We start from the raw sequence: 19,020 nt of genomic DNA, 5'->3' as shown, positions 1-19,020 counted from the left end.
CATTAAAGACTATTCGAGGGGACGTTTGAATAGGATTTCCTTTCTGATCCTTGAACCAGTTTAATATATGCTTATATGAAGCTGGATTTGAGTCCTGGAAGAAGAAGAAGATTTTATCTTCTGAATACAGTTAGCAAGTCTAACGATGAGAAAGTCCATTGTTGACATATGTTTTACTTGAGAGTTTGTTGAAATTTGAACCGGGTCGAGAAGAGGTGTAGAAGAGGTTGTTCCATGGAAAGTACGAGTTGAAGAGGTTGTTCCATTGAAAGTACGAGTTGAAGAGGTTGTTCAATTACGAAGTGTTACTTCATGCTGCTTAACGTTCAAAAGTCTATTAACTGTTGGAAAATATATTTGGTGGAGTGGTGCCCGTCAGTATTTTATTTCAATTCTATGCTATATTTATCTTGTTGTATTAATCTATTAAACTTTCTACTCTTCTCTTAACTTCGTCGTAAAAATCACCAGAAAAGCCAACTTCAAAAAACAGAGAAAAAAAGCCAACAGAAAATTCACACCCAACAGCCTACTGTTGACAAACTTAAACGCGTTCCCTTCACTCCCACATTCTTGTATATATGGCCAAATCTAAGAAGAAATCTGCTAAGCAGGAAAAGCCAACCCAGACAGCCCATGTCCTAACCAATGCCTCAAAGCAGTCAGCATCGACAACTGGTGCAACTACTCCATTGAAAAGTATATTCATTAATTCACCTGTGTATGACTTATTGCACTATTTTGAAAAAGCTCCTGACCAATGGGCTGCAAGATACATCCTAATCTTAAGCTCAATAATACTACGGACGGCAGTGGGTCTTGGTGGTCATTCAGGTTACAATAAACCCCCAATGCATGGTGATTTTGAAGCACAGAGACATTGGATGGAATTGACAATCAACTTACCAACTTCTGAGTGGTACTTTTTTGACCTTCAGTATTGGGGATTAGACTACCCTCCATTAACTGCTTTCCATAGTTGGATTTTAGGTAAAATTGGTTCATGTTTTAACCCACATTGGTTTGCATTGAATACTTCAAGGGGGTTAGAAACTAATGATTTAAGATTTTTCATGAGAATCACTAGCATTATTAGTGAATTGGTTTGTTATATTCCTGGTATTTTACTATTGGCTAATATTTTTGGGAAAAAGTTCAACTTGAGCAGGATGGATCAAATAATCTTTGCCTTGATAATTCTAACTCAACCACATTTGGTTTTGATTGATCATGGTCATTTTCAATACAACTCTGTCATGTTGGGATGCTTTATTTATACAATCATTGAATTGGTCCAAACCCATTTGGTTATGGCAAGCATTTGGTTTGTCAGTTGCATCAACTTCAAACAAATGGGATTATACTATTCAGTGTTTATCTTTTTCTACATTTTGAGTCAATTGAACAATTTTCAAGACTTGGTGTCTGTTGGTTTGTCTGTCATTGCCACTCAATTCATTTATTTGCTACCATTTGTCTCACATTGGCCAACAACATTGCCACAGATTGTCCATCGTATATTCCCATTCAATCGAGGATTATTTGAAGATAAAGTAGCCAACTTTTGGTGTACAACCAATGTGGTGGTAAAGTATCGTGAATTGGTCTCGTCGTCGCAACTTTCCAAGTTGGCGTTAGCAGCTACATTGATTTCCATTGTACCAGTCAATATCTACATTTTCTACAAATTGAAGAAGTTTTCATCTACTACCAATAACAATGACAAAACCATTCATGTTGCCAGCAACGGTGACAAGAACCGCATTTCCGCAATGTTGTATGGATTTGCCTACAACGCATTATCATTTTATTTGTTCTCCTATCAAGTTCATGAAAAATCAATCCTACTTCCCTTGTGTCCAATTTTGTTACTTCTTCTAATCAAACCCCATGATATCACCATTATCCAATGGATCAACAATGTGGGAACTTTTAGTTTATACCCTTTGCTTAAAAAGGATGATTTGATACTACAGTATTTTGTTACAAGCGTGTTGCTCAATTGGCTAATCGGATTCAAACTTGTACTCCCATCTTTTAAAAATTTCAATTTAAACAATTTGGTTATGATGGTAACTTATGTGGCCATGATTGTTTATCATGTTATTGATTTCACTTTTGATCCACCGGCAAAGTATCCTGACTTGTGGGTGATTTTAAATATTGGCATCTCATTTGTTGCTTTTGGGTACGCATGGTTATGGCTAATCTATAAAATTATCAAGTTGTGAGTGAAGTGAAAGTCTGAGACAGTGAGAAATGCTGGTGTTGAGAACTTCTTAAAGTGCTATACGAAATCGTTCAATTGAAACAAGAGGAGGGGGTGATGGATGTCGTACGAGCACGAGGTCAACACTCAATGTCATTGGACAAAACGGTTAATGTTTTACCAAGTGCTACAGAGCAAGCACTCTTTATTACACAGGAGACGATTGATCTAAGACAACCAGAGGCTGTTAGGAATTGAGATGTTGACGGATACTGTACTGAACGAATTTGGATCCTCCCGTAAGTGGTTCATTCTTTGGGTTAGTCTTCCTCCCAAAGTGTCGCAAACCTCAATGAGAGATCTAGTAACTGAAAACTGTCGTTACACAAATATAATTGTTTCACGGAGATTAAAGTCCGAATGGCAAAACAGTATAAATTCACGGATTACTGCAATCCGAGTTAGGAGATGAGATGAGATGAGATGGTGTATTCAGAATAATATAAATAGGGTCATATTCTGCCCATACTTGTATATAGTTTATATAGATTTTTACCAGTGATAATTTTAATAGTGAATAATACATAATAGTTTAACACACAATACATTACATAAATTTACTGTCACTCACAACACAAACACATATATACACACTACATACCAAGGTCAAGTTAAATACGACATACAAAAATCGTTATTTAACTATAAAAACTGTGCAATTAGGACCGTGTCGCATACATGAATAGCATTTTTAATATACTAGACCATTTTGAATTTCGAAAAAAAATATCTCTCTGCTCTCTCTCATAAAAGGATTGTTGCTGAAGCGCTAGTAGAAGGAAGTATTATACCTTCTGGGTGGTATGCGAGGGTGTGGCCTGGGTTTTCACTCAATGAGAGGGATTTTTCAAGTAGGTTTTTGGTATAAATCATTTCCATTTTTTAACTTCTCTTGAGCGACCCAAGCGTCAAATTTTCTCAGTTAAGGCAATTTGTCCGAGTGGTTAAGGAGAAAGATTAGAAATCTTTTGGGCTCTGCCCGCGCAGGTTCGAGTCCTGCAGTTGTCGATATTTTTTTTTGGTTTTTTTTTCCCCTAGTTTTTTATTTCCCAGATTCAAGTTGTGAAAACAAAGCGTTCAGCATTGACATTATCATGTGTATTGTGAATACAGTCCTGATATGCTCAAGAATACATTCATTTTCTAAAATTTTAGTACGGAAATTTATACAAAAAAGAAGGGGGTTAAAATTTTTGCAACCAACTCTTTATCACTAACACATCACTTCCTTTACAACAAATAAAGCTTGAACCAACATGAAAATCATAACTGTACCACTTGTTCCACAGTCTCAATCAACAGAATCTACTAATCCTGATGCTATCTCCACTGCAACAGCATATGGATCCATATCAATCGAATCTGAGAGAACGGAGCAGGAAACAGTCAGATACAAGAGCATGGCAAACAGCTCTGACAATACAGGAAGCCCCAGTGTGACTCCAACCCCCCTAAACAATGATATTCTAGATGATTATGATGATGATGATTATGATGATGATGATGAGTTTTATCTGTTGGATCCAAATCAGATAGAGTTTGACACACTGATGTTCTGAGGCACAGTTGAAACTGGTAGAGATATTGATCCCTTTTCCCTTGACTTATCGTTGAATGTATTTGCTCAGGAGCATCTGGAATATGATTTTGAATTTGAGTCTAGTAATGCTGAAGATAAGAGCAAGCAGACTGACTTTCTGCTCGATGCTGAATCGTGCCGTATTGTTTGTGAATTGGAAGTTGGTGATATCCCAAATGTTAATTTTGATTTACTTGATTTTGCAATTGATTCATTGAATCTGCAAATTCTGTACCTATCTGTTGAGAAGAAATGCTATGACCTTTTAATTGATATACAGAGACGTCGGATTTCTGATTTGAAGGAACGAGTAAAGAGCTTAGGTGATCATATTCTTGCCCCGATTTTGGATGATTTATCGTCTGGTGAAAGTGACAAATAAAGAAAGCTATGGATGAGTTGAGGGAGTGCTGAATGAAGGGTTTAGAAAAATTGCATTACAATCCACTATATCACTGATATATATATAGTTTGGTATTATAGCTAATAAATGCAGTAGGTAACTAAATAGTAGTACTTAACACTTCAATTACTCAAGATACATTAGTGATTAAACAAGCTTCAAGCAGCTGAGAAAAATCAAACAGGAACCTTGTCTGTAAAGAAATTTGTAGCTATTTTAAAAGATCAAGATTTGAAGATACACTATGTAAAACTGGTTCTAAGCTTAAGTTTAAGAAGCTCCAAGGTACCTATTAGATTGAAACGCATAAGTCAAGTAAACGGAGCTATGTTTGAGATTTGGAGCATACTTTTTAAAAAGAAATCTCACAAGACAGTAGACTAAACAAATAAAAAATAAAAAATAAAAAATAAATTTTAGCAGCCAAAAACACTACAAAGGTGGATGTTTTGTTTTGTTTAACTATGTGTGTTTGTATATATGTTTAATTTGATATTCTCAATTAATGAGGGGAAATATATAAATACAGATCTATTTGCCACCCAAATTTACAACCCTTTTAAATAAACACTTCTTATCAACATAACATCATTATCATTATATCTACAATAACACCATCAGAGTCTCATTTTTACCATCTTCAAAAACTCCATCACTTAAGTTCCAAACACAGTTTCACTTCAGACCACATGATAATTCTTCAGCTGGGAAACAATGGTGATGAGATTACTTTTTCAACTATTTAATTAATCATTCCCTGGAAAAACTTCGTCCACTTTTTTGGGGGTTAGATTATAGGACGGGAAATAGTATTGGAAGAAGTTTATGGAAGAACCTTGTTGAGATATGCTTTTATATTGCTGAGAGATTGGGTCTAGTTGAGAACGCTGATATGGGTTCATCTGTGTTTTGGTTTTTGGAGGTTTCTTTTGGTTTATTCTTTGGTTTTGCTTTCCACGTTAGCTTCTTCATCTGTTATTCAGTACGTTTGTTATTACGGTTTATTACAGACACTAACTATTTGAATTTTAGAAATGAGGTACAATTGTTATTATGGTTTCCACTGATTTCCCCAAATGGATTTAATTTTGTCCATCACCCATTTGATTCTGATATTCTTTTTTGAGACTAGTCGCCTTTTGAGTTTCATGGACTTTTCTTTCTATATCTGAATTGGGTAAAAGGTCATTTGATAATCAATCAATTTTGATGAGCTGCTCAATACATGCACTGACTGATTAATGCTATGATTAATGAAGAGCATAGCTGTTTACCCAGATGATTTTCCTTTAACTGTTTCATGTCCAGTTTGCCGTTTAGTTTTATCCCCATTGTTTGCTGAAAAAGATCCTTCCTCCTCCTCCTTTCATTCATTGGTTTAAAGTAAGTATTTCAGAGTTTGATGTTTCTAATATTAAAGAGTTTTATATTGTGTTAGTTGCTTTGTTTACTCTGTGCTTCTTATCTCTCTCTCTATCTATCTTTGCTCGTACATTCAACATGTATGTCAAATTTTGTTTCCTCTCAAAGAATGGAAGTGTCTTTGTATATACTGAATCAATACTTTTAGGTAAAGTCCGGGGTACTCTATCACAAGAATTAAAGCTATAAGATTTCCATCTTTAAACAAACGCCAGTTACTCAGAAAAGAGAGAGAGAGAGAGAGAGCTATTATCTTACCTTTTGTAAACTACAATTCCACGAATACAAGTTTAGTAGTGGAACGCACTACGAAGACTCTATCGTATTGAATAAATGGTATAGCTGCGAAACGAACCGAGGATTTAATTATTTTTTTTTTTTCTGTACCTGAGTCACGTGAACATTTTTAAATTTCTTTTTATTTTTCTTTTTCTCCTTTTGTTTGAATTTTGTTCGTTCAAACACAAAACTAAAACCATCCCGGATATAATTTTTATTTTTTTTTTTTTTATGTCTGTCTCGCTTTTGGTATTTTTGCTATTGCTTCTTGTAAAAAAGAATCATGATTTTAGTAGAGGCATACGGCGTCAGACAATTCTATGCCGAATACCTATATATATGTAGAGTTGGAGTGGTGTGTGTATGTGTAATGCCTAATGCGTAATGTATAATGTAAGATGAGTGACATCAAAAACAACAAATAAAATCACTCGGATCAAACTTTTTGTACCAAACAGATGGAATAGAGAAGAAGGAGAAGTAGAAAGAAGAAGGAGAAGATGATGGTGATGACTTTTTTGTATCTTAATAGTAATTGATGCAATACGCGGGTATCTATCTCCTTCTCCGATAAAAGACTCCTCCCCCTCTTCTTTTTAACCTTAATCTTGATGGATATTATTATTTTATAACTTGTTTAAAATGTGGAGTAGAGAAGTAGATGATATTTTTTAATGATTTAAGCGGTAATCGGTGGTTGCTGTTAGTAGTGTATCCATTTGCTTTAATTTAGGATGTTTTGCATTAATTGCGATATCTCTTGTAATGAATATAGTTGATACAAGAAACGGATATTCGGATTATCACAAAAAGAGTAATCTTCCCATCATCATATACATATGGATTGTAAAAGAAGAAGAGTGCGTGTGAAAAGTAACAAAAAAAAAAAAAAATATAAAATTTAATATAAAATTTAATATATATAGGGGGAGAACATATATATATATAACCAAACAGAGCAAACTAAATATAAAAACCAAATATCATATCATATCAAAGAGGCAAAAACCCAACTAGAAAACCAATACACACACACTTCAATAACCTATGATCCAATAGTCACCACCACCAAACCACAGTTTTTTTTTATTTTGATTTTGTTCTCTTTTTAAGGTTTCTGTTTTTTTGTCAACTCAACCCCTATATATCTTTCAATTTTCAATTTTCATCACCAGATTGTAACAGAGATAACCACAATTTTTTTATATTACATTACACACACACACACACACTTAGCCCCGTCTCCTTTAGCTTATCATCATGTTCACTCTGGAGAATAACTATCACATTTATCACCAATCATCACAATATCATCATTCACCTTTTCAACGCAATGATCGTATACCGCAGCAGCCGCAGCAGCAGCAGCAGCACATCATACAGCGTCGTTATCCAGAGCAACAGCAACAACAGCAACCACAACAAAACTTTACAACTGTGAGCTACTCTTCACCATCAACTACTACCAACTCATCATCTTCTTCATCCCTATTTTCTGTTGACAACAACCACTTACCTGATCAAGAGAATAGGATAGACATCACTACCAATGAAAACAACAACATCAACTCCAATAATAACAACACCAACAATAACGACAGTTATCACTTACAACAACGTTCATATTCCCCTCCAACACCATGTCCATCCATATGGAGTACTTTTGATGCCAAATACGTACCAGATAGTCATGAATTGTTGCAACTACTTGAACCTAATCCTGTTTTCCCTCCTTCTTATGACACTTTACCACCGGGTGGTTGTCCAAGATTTCCAGTACTTCAACCTTTATCTTCATTTGAAGAAGCTATATATACAAACTTACATCCCGCTTATGACTCCACCAATGCAACAGCAAATGCCTCACAGGCATCTGAGATTCCCTCTTGTTTAAACTCACACGACGTATCAGAAACTCTCCCACCATGCTACTCACCATCCGTATACAAAATAGGAGTGGTTTCACGGAAAATTGAATGGGTTAACCCTTATGAAATGTGCACCAATCGAAGTTGGAAATATCTCATTTGTGAATTAAATTCAACTCAATTAAACTTTTACAATATACCATCAAGTTATGAAGAAAAAATATTGGACTTTGTTTCTAAGGATAATAAATCATATTTATCCCAAAACAAGTCCAATCGTATGCCAATCAATGATTCAATATTAACCAATGATTTTGATCACCACTTTTACAATTTTGTCAAAAAACAAGGGCTACTTGAAGATGTATCTACTGGATCTAAAAAGAAGGGATTGGTGAGAACTTACTCATTACAATATGCAAGAGTAGGATTAGCAACCGATTACCAAAAAAGAGTCAATGTCTTAAGATTGAGGATTGAAAGTGAACAAATCTTGTTGCATTTTGAGAGCACTCAAGATCTAATTGATTGGAATATGCTGCTTACTGTTGGTAAAGATATTGCTATTGATGTAAATGAGAGAGAATTACCCAAATATAGAACCGTGCCAAGGAGGAGAAGAAGAAGAGGAGGAGGAGGGGGAGGAGGAGGAGGAGCAAACTCGAGAAGCAGAGGCAGCGCGGCAGATGGAGGGTCAAGGTCTGCTACTCACTCGTCATCAGCGGCTAATTTCTCTCGATACAATGTAACAATTGATCAATTTTCAAGCACTAGGGATATGATTAAATCAGTTTCCGACACAAATAAAATCAAAGGTAGCTTCAGCAAGCTCAAATCAAAGTTTTCATCATCACGGTTGAGAAGTAGTTCGTCTCCATCGACGATGACTCTTGGTGTATCTGTGCCACACGAGGGATCTCAAACAAGAATGAGATCTAATACAAACTGTTCAGATCGAAACAACAATGCTGCGACTGGACCTAATTATGCATACGAATCACAACAAGGCAACTCTTCATTGTCTGTCGATAGGGACTACCATCAGCCTAGCTATAGCAGCTCATACGCCAACAGTTTGGAAGATGATGAAGATGATATAGATGACTATGATGAAGAGTTTAACGAGGTTTTAAGAAGGTCGCGGAATGAAACACTGGCACAGACAACAATGACGCCACAAGGTGTTGACGATGAGCAAGAGGATATCCAAAGTATGTCTGATTTGCGTTTAGATGAGGATGATGATGATGATGATGATGGATCTGGGGACGGTAATGAAGGAGAAGAAGATGATGAGGAAGACGGATACAGAGAAGAAGAAGGTACAGGTCTTGGCTTTTTATCTTTGGCCAGAAGTCATGGTGTTTTTGCAATTGATGCTCCTGAGAGGAAAGTACGCTCACGTTTTACCGGACAAGCTGATGACTACAAATGGAATCCACGTCCAAATGAGGCATACAGCAAACGCAGGTATTATCGTAATTGCTTGCGCTGTATTAAGCCCCTCACAATGGAAGATTCATGGGTTTACAAGCCAATGGTGAAAGCCACCCCATTTTCACCATTAAATGTGGCGTACCTTAGAGCAGTCAAATACGCGGGACCAAATGGTGAAGTCATGGCATCCTCTTCCATATCGATTCCAAATTCAGGTGTTTCATCATCCAGCGCTAGTATCACGTCTGCATACCGCAAGAATGGAGGGGTCGCAATAAACTCATCTTTGACACTTCCTGATACAGCATTGACTAAATTACCCAATCACTTTGTAAAAGAGTTTACTGTTGGCCCACATGGCTTGGTTCCAAGGGAGATTATATAGAAAGGGAGGAAGACATTGCTAGCTAGCGAGCTAGCTAGCTGTTAGCTTTACAGCTCTTACGCTTATGACTACTATATTATGATTGGTTTTTACTACGCATTGTATAGAAAATATGTACACACGCATTGCACAATAGCAAGTACTACCACTCCTACATTTTGAAAACCAATCAGCGGTCTCATATATTCATGACTCGTATACAAACTTTTTTTTCGTAATTTCATCAGATGATTTCCCCTTCTCTCAACACCAGAAATCATATATCCTATAATACAATGGTTTTGCTCTCAATGCAGCTTTTTCTTCTTCAATTTCTTGCTTGATCAACTCAATATCCACAGCCATCTTACCATTATCAAGGTCAATGTCCTTGGCCTTGATGTATAACCTCCAAGTCCTTGACCAAATTTTGTGGCCAACATAAAAGACAAGTACAATCACTCCACCAAGATAAGTCTTGAAAAATGTAACAGCTTTAGGGGATTCACCAACTGGGAACAATGCAAGCCAAAATTGAAGTCCTAAAATGACTACATTGGCAATTAATCCATAATAAGCACCAATAAGTCCCGTATTTGATTTGTACGCGAGATCTTCAACTGATCTTCCTTGTGCCTTCATCGCCATACGATATCTAATGAAAGCTCCATTAATACTTCCCCAAGTGAACAAGGTGGATAATCCTGACAATGAAACTAACCAATCAAAGACATCAGCTTGCTTCTTGTAAGCGGAAATAAATGACAATAACCCAACAAATGCAGAGGTGGCAATCCCAGCCAATGGTCTTCCCTTTCTATCAACATAAGTGTAGATTTTAGGCGCAAGACCTTGTTCAGCCAATGCCAATACTGTTCTTGAGAACCCATAAACGGCTGAATTGGCAATTGCTAAAAGTGCCACCAAGATAATAACGTTGAATACTGAAGGTAACCCTTTGATACCACCCTCTTTAATAGCAATGACAAATGGTGAGGCTGCATTACCACTAGCACTAGCCAAATCAGGATTCTTTGGACTAACCAAACAGCCCAATAAAGTCAAAGTTAACAAGTAAAAAATAACAATTCTCCAAACAACTTGTTTGATGGCTTTAGGCAAAATCTTTCTTGAATCACCTGCTGATTCACTTGAAGTTAAACCAACCAACTCAGTTCCAGCTAATGAATAAGTTGCAGTCAATAAAACAGAAACAACTCCCTTGAAACCGGTGGTGAATGGTGGATGCCAGTTTTTGCCTCCAATAAATCCTTGATCACCACCGCCACAAATTAAAACAATGGCCAAGATGTTGAAACCGACAATTCCCAACAATTTGATAATTGATGCAACAAATTCAGTTTCTCCAAACCCTCTGTTACCACACAAGTTGAGGAAAAAAATCAACACGTAAAAGATTGCCACCCATGCATCACTATTTATATTAGAATTCCAAAAATTAATTGTTAATGCCGATGCCACCAACTCCAATGGTAAAACAATGACCCAAAACATGGCATAGTTCCAACCCATGGCAAACCCCCAACTTGGATCAACAAACTTGACGGAATATGTTGCAAAGGAACCAGTGACTGGATAACTACTCGATAACTCAGCCAATGACTGCATTGTACAGTATAAGAAAGTGGAAACAATAGTCCAAGCCACAATCATACTGGCAGGACCATTTTGCATGGCCAATCCAGATGCAACCAATAAACCAGACCCTACACAACCTCCAAGGGCAATCATTTGCAACTGTCTCTTTTTAAGGGTTTGTTTAAGAGGAGCATGGATGCTTCCTTCTTCAATGTCATCGTTATTGTTGTTATTGTTGTTATTCTTTGTAATGGAATCCGAATCGGAGGTGGAAGAAGTCAGTTTGTTTTGAGGTCGACCACTATTTGATGATTCTGGTGGTTTGAATGAATCTTTAAAATTTTTCCATACGCCAGGTTTGGATTCGTTCACGCTTGCGCTTGATACTGAAGTGGCATTTATATCGTTTATGCTCTTTTCTTGCAGCTTTATTGACGCCACTGGTGAAGACGAAGACATCTTTTTCTTATACAGTTTATGGTCTTAAATAAGTTATGTAATTGATCTTAATTGCAATTTGTAGTTGACTGTGGGTATTAAAATGCAAATTGTAAATGCTAAAAGTATAGTTATTAATGATGTGAAAATTAGCGAAAAAAAATAAAAGAAGGCAAGAAGGGAAACTTCAAGGTATATAAATACGATTAAAAACCTTTTCAAAATTTCCTGCTCCTCATTGTTTGAGTCACCGGAATCCGATGAACAAAACAAACCGCAAAAAGACAAAGAGTAAAACATCTTGGCTTTTGTCTTTTCAAATCATATTGCCTTTTTCGCAGTAACACATATAGCGTCAAAATCGTCCTATATGATGACCTTATTGGGTTTTTTGTGTCTTTTGCAGCTGCGGTTGTTCCTTCAGACTATATGTAGTTCCTGCACATAACTGTAATTTCTTTTTTTTTTCTACTACTACGGACTCCTGCACATTGTACTAAAGCGCATTTTTGTACTACAAAAAGAGGCATTTGCGGTATCCGCTAACGGACATATACAAAAATAGAAACATGTGCATGCCCATATTGACCTACCTATACTTTGAGGCTCATCAACAACGCCATATGTGTATTGTGTAACACTCTGTTGTCTCTCATTTTTTTGTTTTTAAGAGATGACCATGCTCCATTTCTCTTCAGGGTTTTGACATACTATTAGGCAAAATTGAAGAAGAAGGAGAAGAAAAATTTTCTTCTTTTTTTTTTTTTTTTTTTTTTAAGCAGTGCTCCGCCGATAACCCTGTAATTGCCTTTTTATTATTTTGGTGAAGACGAAAAACGGTATAAATCTTGCTTGATTATGCATTATAATGCCGGAGTAGGAATCGTGGGGAGACGGAATGTGTCTTTCTGTGCAATAAGAAAATACACTTTTCTTCTTCAAAATGCCTTATAAGTTAAGGAAAAAGAAAAAAGTTTCTTTTTTTTTTTCTTTTTTTGGCCATTTGCGCTTAACGAAAGGTAAAACACGGCATTTTGAATACGTTTTTAGTCTGCAGCGATAAGGATTTCGGTAACTTAAGCACCAGACCACTATCCACCCACCTTCTTATACAATCAGCTGAAACATTCTGTCAACGCAGAACGCTCTCGTGTATATCTCTTTTCTTCTCCAGAGTCGCAATACCCTTCAAAACTCAGAGTCCCTATATTTTTCAAAGACGGAATTGTGTTTTTACCTAGTGTATCGAGTGAATTCAAAACGGTATGGTGACCAGTTGATGAGAAAGGGTGTGCGAGGTACAATTCTAGTCCGTTCCAATTTGCCTTGTCATGCTGTCGGTTGTTGAACTAATTTTCTTCACCGCTCGCCCGTCCGTCCTTTCTCTTCTTTTTTTTTCTTTGCTGCCAAACTGCCGTATGGCATAAATGCCGCTGCGAAACTTGCCCGCTTTTTGATCTCTGTCTTTCCTATTGTTTTGCTCCCCCTCTTCGGACTTTCGCGAAGCAATTGAATTAAGGAGGAACATGGCAGAGATATCGTGAGGAGAATAGTATAGTAGTTATGAGGGGGAAGTGACATTGGAGATCATGACGAGAGATTCGGGAAGAGGATCAGACGAGAGCATATGGATGAGAAGTTATACTGCTTGGCGGGGTTGACTTAGGTGAATATCTTTTGCATGTTTATCCTTACACAATATCCAATTTAGGTAGGGGCTGGAGAGCGTATCGCTCTATTGTTGGAACAGCTAATTATGTACGTAAGGTATCGATAAATGATTCAACTGCTAGTCTTTAGCAATATAGTTTTTTATTTGTACGGCTTTCCGTTATTGAGAATTATATAGTGACACTTTGAACTAATCCAATTCGTTGCATCTACAAATCTACGTTCCTAGTAATATAATTCTTAATAAATTTGCTTTATTTTAATGCAAAAATGAAGAAAACGAAACAGAAAACTACGTGTACACAATCATACACTACACAAGAGCTAAAATAGACTCATACTTTAAAACAGTGTGGATTAGGTCCCATCTTACTTTGTCGTTCGTGTTTTATGTATCTCAGATTTCAACCTCTCTCTTTGATGTATTATATAAAGTCACTGGTATCGCAACTTATTTTTTACGGACATTACGTCATAAATTGATTCTAGAAAACATTCACTTAGGCACACTGAGATATAGCCGTTATTTTCAGTTAAACAAACTCGACCCAACTCATTTCATTACTAGCCAGCCCTTTGCTACAAATAGAATTTGCTGTCTTTCACTTCAATGCATCAACTTCAAATCTATTCGTAGTGGCATGATATTTGAACAGCAAACAAAAATAGAAAGACATTGTAGCACAAAACTATTTGCTCACTCAACACAACACACCCCCCCCGGGTTTCCGAACAAAAAATGTTTGAAAATGGGAAACAAACATCAAATGCAAGTGGTTTAACTTTTTCGACTAATTTAACTCCAACTTTTTTACTCAATACTTTGAACACTAAAAGACTAACACAATCAATTGTTAAATCCAATCATGTCAGACTCAAACTTACAATTCAAATCAACTCAAGACTTATCTAAATTAAAAGAATTGTTCACATTATGTGGTAGTGAATGGGGTGGACCTTTGAGTCCCAAGGAATTTGGTGAAGTTTTCACTCAAAGTATCGAAGAGTACGTTAAGGGTGGTATAAAAATAGAAGGGTTCTACATTGAGGATACCTCGAAGGATTTGGTTGTTGCTACGGTAATAATTAAACATTTAAAGGGGTTATACAAGCCAGCCGATAGATCAAGCATGATTTCCTCGACACCTGATCCATCGTTATTTGGTATTAGAAATATCACATCCTTGTTAGTCAGCTACGTATTCACCCATCAAGATTATAGAAGAAAAGGTTTGGCTGAAAAGTGTATATCTCAAGCTATTGCAGCTACGGAGAAGGAAATTGTCGAGGAGCATTTACAAAAGAGTGACGAATCTGCCAATGATAACTTTAGAAAAATGACACTCGATAATTTTACTGGAGAAGTGGATCAACAATTGGCAAATTACTACCTTGGTAAAGAATATGTTTGGTTTTTGTTTTCTGGTGTACAAACTTACTACAAACGATTTGGTTTCAAGAGTTTCCCTATTGAATTCTATGAAATTCCTGTTAAGGAATTGACTGAGGGACAAGAGACAGTATTGAAACAATTGATTCAGGACCTGGAGCAGCAGAAGCAACATGAACAGGACGCAAAGTCAAGAGTTTTGGGAAAGAGAATCAAGTTGTTGGACTGGGACAGTAAAGAGGATCAAGAAGTGATCCAATTCATTTTACAAACCAAGGAATTGGAAATACTCGCAGAGTTAAACAAGCTCACCTATCACTCTGAATTACAAGGTGACAGGAGATCTTCAACTTCGCTCGCTAACATGTCCAACATTTTGTCAATGACTAAGATCGGCTCACACAGCACCTTGTCAGCAATTGGTGAAACCGCAAACACTGGCATACCAAAGGGTGGCCCTGAAGATGCGTCAAGAAGAAAATCTTCTGTATTGAACCAAACAGTACCCAAGTTTGCCATCAAGCCTTCGTTTGCTGACTATAAGAGCAAGGTTGTCAGTGCTTTGGGATATGCTAAATCTGAAAAAAGCAAGAAATTTACTAAGCTTCAGGGGGCTATAATTACCAACGATTTACAGAGAAGATCATATTACATATTATGGAACTCGTTAAAAGGTGGATTTTTTATCACCGGTATGGGAGAGTTAATTTACGAAAGTGTATTACCATCAGCAAACCCACATAGAAGAGGATCATCATTTACCGGACTTAACGATTTGGGTGGATACAATTTCCAAGATTTGGATATTTTAATCTCTGCCGCTTTGTATACGGCAAAGAATCGTAGTGCCAAGTTTGAAAATGTTTATGTTTCAACTCGTGACTTGCCTAGTGATATTCCTGATGCAGTAATGCATGACTTTTTTATGAACTACCTTCCATTTTCGTCTTATGCTTTGGACGAACATAAAGAAAAGAGGAGTGAGGCAAAGTCTACAAGTACTGAAGAGCACAAGGTTGAGCTTCTTAGCGACAGTGGTAAAAAAGTTGGTGTGTTGCCAATGGTTAGACAATTTGGAAGCACAAAGAGTGAATTTGAGATTGACTGGTTAGACAATGGAATGTGGTGTTGGGGTTGAGTGTGATAGAATTGTACAGGTAGTGAACCTCCTGTACATGACGTGTGTATCTCTATACAACTCTATAGATCAGAATTAGGAAATAAATAAATAAACTTTGAATCCAAAAATGAAAGGTGGTTGCAATTCTTCTTTTTGAAGAACAAGGTTTGTTGTTTTTGTTACACAAGTTTGTAGATGGAATGGATAAATTAAAAAAAAAAAACTTTCTATTTTTTTTTTTTTTTGATGTCAAAAGGGTACAACAACCGAGGAGAAAGTAACAGACCAGGCGATACAGTTAATACAACTTTGTTTTAGAACCTCAAGGACAATGGGAGAACACGGGGAGGCTACTGCTACTGGAACCAAGAATTCTTTTGAAAATTTGGTACATATAGCTAGCAACATGTCACAAGAATTTCAAAGATTAAAACAAGATGAGTCAAGACAATCACATCATCCAAATGGTGGTCCACAATTTGACAATCAGTCGCAATCTCCCACTCCGTCGATAAACTCTACGGGCTACATGAGAGAGTCAGGATCGAATACACCGTTGAACATAGCAACGTCTCCTTCAAACCAGCATTTATACCTGCAAACGGAGAAGCCAGGAAAGATTAAAAGAATGGCCTGCGTTGAGTGTCGACAACAGAAATCGAGGTGTGATGCGTATGAAAGACAACCCGAGCCTTGCACTAGGTGTGCCAAGAAGAATCTTAAATGTGACTTAAAGTCAGATTACAAAAGGACGTACAAAAGAGCGAGAATAGCTCAAATAGAGAAGGAGTTTATGGAGTTAAAAAAATCATTAAACACATCCCAGGCTGCAGAGCTTCTCTCGCGATTTCCATCTTTGGCGAATAGCGAAAACGAAGAGAATCAGAGAAACTTTAAATCACAAGCTAGTTCAAACATCAAGGCTCCGCATGTTGAGAAGACCGATCACCTTGCCCCAGTGCAAAAGCAACCACCTCAAACTGAATTTTCTACGTACCCTCAAAGTACAAACGTTCGCAACGTTTCTATTATAAATATGCCACAAGTCTGTCAGAATCCGCCTACTGATATTTCAAATTCACATTCGGACCAGCCCAACTTGACTTATGATGCCAAAAATACTATAAACAACAACGTCTTGAGAATACCGCAAGATCTCAGGCTTTCAGAAGAAGTGTTGCACTGCGAGGAAAAGTCGGTTGAGTCAATAACTTTGTCATCGAGTACAATCAAGGAACTTTTCATGGAGTATGTTTTGCGATATCACCCAATTTTTCCAGTTGTTGATGTCACCAAGGGACCGGAAAGAATTTACAGACTTTGTCCTCCTTTGTTCTGGGTCATCGTATTTGTGTCTTTGAGAAGATTCAAAGAAGGATTTTCCAAGTCGTTGTTGATTCAATTGTCACCCATAGTCAAAGGGATTCTTGCCGAAATCATGATATCCCCTATAACAAGATACAATCCCACAGAGGAAGACGAACCTATTTATAATGTCAGTTCGGTCTACTCAGTTCAAGCTTTCTTGTTGTATTCGTATTGGCCTCCAATCACGTCTTCACTTAGCGCAGACTCATCCTATAGTACCGTTAGCACAGGATTTTTTCAAGCAATCCGAATAGGATTGCATGCTCCATCATCGTTTAGTAATATAGAGTCACAGCCTGCTAATAAGGTTGCGCAACAGCAGCAAATGTTGCAGGAACAAGTCAAGACATGGATCGCGACGAATGCAGCTAGTCAATTCATTGCCACAGCCTTTGGTTACCCGGCATGTGTTCAGTTTGACTCTTCTATTTGCTATTACAGTCGGCCAGATAGCGATGTTCGAATCCCAGAAGACATCAAGTCCATGTTGGCTATTGCACAATTTGAAGATCAAATGGCCAAATCACTTAACTCAAACCCAATGGATCCTTGTGGAGTAAGTGAAGCTAATGAGAGAGTTTCTTTGTTGAAGCTACTTGAAAAAAGAGTAGATGAGTTGGAAGGATTGATTTCTCACGGAACACTGCATGATGCATTCAAATTTAGAATGTTTGAAGTATTAGCTTCCAAAGTACATCTTTTCAGTTACTACTTTATGGATTCTTCCAAGATTTCGGAGTTTGAATTGAAAACTGGATTGATTAAACTATACAACGCCGCAACAAGATTGGTTTCATTTACTCAAAGTTGTCAAGCCGAGGATAAGAAGTTTATCAAATATCTCCCCGGTGTGTATTTGCTCAATCTTTGGCAAGCTGCTTGTATTATAGGAAAATTAGTTCATTCCAATTTGAAAAGCGTGATTGATGTTACTGTGGGGAAACAAAGTTATGAAACAGTTGTTAGTTTGACAGCAAGGGCATCTATACTTAAGCATGACATGGCGTTCCGATCAAGTGGTATTACAAGAAATATGTGGCTGCTTTTCCGACAATTAGATAGCCAAAATTTGAACACTTTAAGTATAAATATAAGGAATAGGATGGCCGCATCGGTGTTTTTTGATTGTTTAAATCTGATCAGAGAAAAAGCTGGAATGACGAATTTGAGGGTACAAACTGACGACCGAAATCCGGCGTTAGCATCGCATATGGAAGATGGAGCGGAGGAGAATTTGCATGCTGAAGATGAACTGGATTCAGAAACTCGTAAAGACTCCATCCGCAAAGAAAAACGGTCACTTTCCAATGAAGATGATGCTGAACAAAAAGCAAGGAAAATCATCCGTACAATTCCTTTAGATCCTGAACCCATTTCGGCAGGGGCAGCAAAGAGAAGTTCTATATTCAAAGTCGTGAACCCTTCGGCGGAGTCCACTCCAGGAGTGAGAAATGAGCACAGCACCCCTGATGCAAATAGATATCATCAGGTGGCACCTCTGTTTGCCGCTGCCGATTCCACAATTGTACATGGTGGTCACAATAATATTACAACGCCACAATTTTCACAGCCCGTGCATGCTTCAAATGTGCAGGGAGATCAGTTGCAAAGCCACGAGTATCCACCAATTGCTTCCAACGCCCCTTACCAACAACCACAGTCAACATCCACTTACAATGATTCACCATTACAACTGGGTTTGGAAAGCTTGGACTTGGACAGGTTTGATAGTGACATGTTGTGGAGAGATGTGGACAGTGTTATGAATGATTTTGGCTTCCACATGGGGTGATAGACTTTTGGATACGAACTG

General features: G+C 37.3%; 6 protein-coding genes across 6 annotated transcripts; 5 read left to right on the top strand and 1 right to left on the bottom strand. All coding sequences in view use genetic code 12, as the record gives it.

Moving 5' to 3' along the window:
- Positions 1-581: 581 nt before the first annotated feature.
- Positions 582-2,231, top strand: ALG6 (dolichyl-P-Glc:Man(9)GlcNAc(2)-PP-dolichol alpha-1,3-glucosyltransferase; the record flags this gene model as incomplete). Its single annotated transcript, XM_067691020.1, has 1 exon — positions 582-2,231. One exon carries the CDS (start codon positions 582-584, stop codon positions 2,229-2,231), a length of 1,650 nt encoding a protein of 549 aa, XP_067549427.1.
- Positions 2,232-3,525: 1,294 nt separating this feature from the next.
- I9W82_002191 (uncharacterized protein) lies at positions 3,526-4,230 on the top strand (the record flags this gene model as incomplete). Its single annotated transcript, XM_067691019.1, has 2 exons — positions 3,526-3,806; positions 3,849-4,230. The coding sequence occupies 2 exons, from the start codon at positions 3,526-3,528 to the stop codon at positions 4,228-4,230; spliced, it is 663 nt and encodes a 220-aa protein (XP_067549426.1).
- Positions 4,231-7,212: 2,982 nt separating this feature from the next.
- On the top strand, positions 7,213-9,642 carry I9W82_002190 (uncharacterized protein; the record flags this gene model as incomplete). The annotated part of the gene is made up of 1 exon (XM_067691018.1): positions 7,213-9,642. One exon carries the CDS (start codon positions 7,213-7,215, stop codon positions 9,640-9,642), a length of 2,430 nt encoding a protein of 809 aa, XP_067549425.1.
- A 243-nt stretch (positions 9,643-9,885) lies between these two features.
- GAP6 (Gap6p) lies at positions 9,886-11,679 on the bottom strand (the record flags this gene model as incomplete). Its single annotated transcript, XM_067691016.1, has 1 exon — positions 9,886-11,679. One exon carries the CDS (start codon positions 11,677-11,679, stop codon positions 9,886-9,888), a length of 1,794 nt encoding a protein of 597 aa, XP_067549424.1.
- A 2,516-nt stretch (positions 11,680-14,195) lies between these two features.
- I9W82_002188 (uncharacterized protein) lies at positions 14,196-15,857 on the top strand (the record flags this gene model as incomplete). The annotated part of the gene is made up of 1 exon (XM_067691015.1): positions 14,196-15,857. One exon carries the CDS (start codon positions 14,196-14,198, stop codon positions 15,855-15,857), a length of 1,662 nt encoding a protein of 553 aa, XP_067549423.1.
- A 313-nt stretch (positions 15,858-16,170) lies between these two features.
- Positions 16,171-18,999, top strand: LEU3 (leucine-responsive transcriptional regulator; the record flags this gene model as incomplete). Its single annotated transcript, XM_067691014.1, has 1 exon — positions 16,171-18,999. The coding sequence occupies one exon, from the start codon at positions 16,171-16,173 to the stop codon at positions 18,997-18,999; it is 2,829 nt and encodes a 942-aa protein (XP_067549422.1).
- Between the last annotated feature and the right edge of the window lie 21 nt (positions 19,000-19,020).

The sequence above is a fragment of the Candida metapsilosis genome, assembly GCF_017655625.1.
Source record: "Candida metapsilosis strain BP57 chromosome Unknown scaffold2, whole genome shotgun sequence".
Taxonomy (NCBI): domain Eukaryota; kingdom Fungi; phylum Ascomycota; class Pichiomycetes; order Serinales; family Debaryomycetaceae; genus Lodderomyces; species Lodderomyces metapsilosis.
The sequence above is the reverse complement of the archived record's forward strand: the minus strand, read 5'-3'. Positions and strand labels throughout refer to the sequence as shown.